The 2,612-nt window shown below is 76.8% G+C and overlaps 1 protein-coding gene across 1 annotated transcript in view; it reads right to left on the reverse strand.

Moving 5' to 3' along the window:
• Window positions 1-6: 6 nt before the first annotated feature.
• The window catches only part of LOC130588018 (transcription factor Sp6-like), a gene marked incomplete at its 3' end in the record, with an annotated part of 3,706 nt that continues 1,100 nt past the window's right edge, over window positions 7-2,612 (reverse strand). The window contains exon 2 of the mRNA XM_057388976.1: window positions 7-675. Coding sequence (XP_057244959.1) covers window positions 7-651 — 645 coding nt within the window. The remainder of the gene's footprint in view (window positions 676-2,612) is intronic.

The raw sequence follows: 2,612 nt of genomic DNA on the forward strand, positions 1-2,612 counted from the left end.
CCGGGGCACGGCCCGCCGGTTCCCCTTGGGCCGCCCGCCGCCCTCCGCCTCGGGCCCGCGGGGCTCGGGGGGCCCCTCCAGAGCCTTCACCCCCTCGGCCGTCAGCAGATGCTGCGCGGGCGGGGGCAGCAGATGGGCCGGGGGCGCGCAGAGCTGGTGCTCGCCCCCGCCGTAGCCGCCCAGAGCCGCGGGCAGCCCGGGGTGCGCGGGCACCTGCAGCGCGCCCCCGCCTTGCCCGGGGGGCAGCTCCATCCAGCTCGCTCCGGCGTGGAGCTCCCACCAATTGACGCCGCCGCTCTCCTCGCCGGGGGCTCCGGGGTGCGGGGGCCGGAACCAGGGCTCGTAGGGGTGCGCCATGTCCGGGGCGGCCGGCAGCAGCTTGGCGTAGGCTCCGGTGGGGCCGTCGGGGGACAGCTCTAACCTCGGCGGGCCATGGGGCTCGTAGGCGCCGGGAGCGGCGAAAGCGGCGTCGTCGGGGCCCGGCAGCGGCAGCTCCGGCGGCGGCAGCGGCGAGGCGAACTCGGGGGCCCCGGGAGCGGCGGGGCCGTGCGGTTGGAAGGGCTGCAGCGGCTGCAGGTCCAGGTGGGTCGGGGAGGAGCGGGGCGCGTCCGAGGGCTGCGATCCCAGGGAGCCGCAAACCGCCGTCAGCATCGCGGGGCGGCGGCGCGCACAGACCTGCGGGGCCCGGCGGGGCGGGCGGGGAGGGGACAAGAGCTGTCAGAGGAGGGGGGACACGGCCCTGTGCCCCCAGCCCCGAAATCCCCGCTCCCGACCCCGTGCCCCCGGCCCCGAGCCCCCCGGCCCGAAACACCCGGTCCCGGTCCTGGTCCCGGTCCTGGCCCCGGTACCGGCGCTCTGGGGGTCACCGAGCCCCCGCCAAAGGGTTTCCGCTGCTCTGCGACAGCGCTGTCACACCGGGATGGTGGCACCGTCCCCCCGTGCCAGCCCCCGGTGCCCGAAGGGGTCGGTGCCTGATCCCAGACTCCGAGGACAGCGCCAGCAGCTGCCGTGTCACCTCCCTGCCCGGTGTCCCCGAGGGGGCACAGGTGGCACCCCGAGCTCCCGCCCCACCCACGGGGGGACGCGGCACCCACGGGACCAACCCGGCTCCGCCGCATCCCRGCCGGGCCGGGAGCCCTCCCCCGCYGCCGGGAGCCCCGGGGCCGTTCCGGGGGCGCTGCGCCCCCCGGGCCGGTTGGCAGCGGGCGGAGGCAGCGGGGCCGCGGGCAGCGCTTTGAAGCCGAGCTCGGGGCGGTCTCCGCCCGCGGCCGCGGCCCCCGGGGCACCGGCGGCTCCCGCAGACCCCCGGGCACCCGCGGGCTCCCGGCTGGGCGGCCGTGACTCAGCGGGAGCTGCGCAAACCCCACGGGGGACGGGCCCCACCCCGGTGTCGAAATCCACCTGCCGCCACCGCTCCCGCCCCCCGACTTCCCACCGGCGCCGCGCTGGGGGCGGCCGAGACCCCCCCGTGTCCCCCTCCCCTTCCCCGCGCTTCCCCAGCGCCCCCAGACCCGCAGGGACAGGGACAGGGACAGGGACAGGGACAGGGACAGGGACAGGGACAGGGACAGGGACAGGGACAGACCCTCGGGGACACACTCGGGTGGCGCTGACGGATTTGGGGTGAGGGATCCCCTGAACAGAGGGGCCGGACCCCCAGAGCCCCCCGATCGCCAGCCCCCGATTCCAGGGCAGGGACCCCCGCTCTGCCTGGGGACACCGCTGTCCCTGCCGGGGTCACCCGGGAAGGCAGGGGGACCCCAGAGAGCAGCGTGAGAGTTTGGGGGTCCCCAAAATCCCCCCGACGGGACCCCTCGGGTTACCGACACTGCAGGGGGAGCCCCCGGGGGTTCAGCCGAGCACATTTTGGGGTCCCGCTCCCCGATGGGAGCTCGGCTCTGCCCACCCCGACAGTCTTGGGGACTGTCCCCGGCTCCTGGGGACACGGGTGGGGTGGCAGAGGGTGGCACTGGGGGTGTCCATGGCTCAGCGGGGTCCTGARCCCCCCCAGCCCCCGTGGGCTCGGATTTGGGGTCAGACCCTCAACCCCCACGGTCACAGCCCCTCACGGGGCTTTGGGGTGGCAGCTGGCGCGGTTTGGGGACTGAGGGGACACGGAAGGGACAATCCCAGYCCCCCCGACCCCTCAGAGCCCGCCAGGGCTGTCCCGGCACAGCCCCCTCCCCTCGGCCCGGGGGTCCCAGCGACCCCCCCGGGGCGGCTCCGCCATCCCAACCCCAAACCCGGGGCAGAAGGGCCGTGCTGGGGGCAGCGCCGGCCGAACCCCCCTCCCCGGSCCCGCCTCAGCCCGGCTCGGAGCCTCCCCGGACATTTTTCCATCCGGGAATGATGACAAAAATCCCCAGGGGCCCCCAGCGTCCTCCCTCCCTCCCTGGCGGGGCTCCGCGACGCGTTGGCCATTTCACCGCAGGGAAACTGAGGCAGCGGCGGCTGAAGCGTCCCGTGAGTCACGGCCCGGGCTGGGCAGAGGCGGCCCCGGCTCCCAACGCTGCCGGTGCCTCGCCCCGCGGCGGGGCCGGGCGGGCGCTGCTGACCCCGCACCGGGAGCCCCGACGGGGAACGGGGGAGCGGCGGGACCGGGCCCGGGGGCG

This window comes from Malurus melanocephalus, unplaced genomic scaffold, assembly GCF_030028575.1.
Source record: "Malurus melanocephalus ecotype Western Australia unplaced genomic scaffold, MMel_1.1 scaffold_3071, whole genome shotgun sequence".
Lineage (NCBI taxonomy): Eukaryota > Metazoa > Chordata > Aves > Passeriformes > Maluridae > Malurus > Malurus melanocephalus.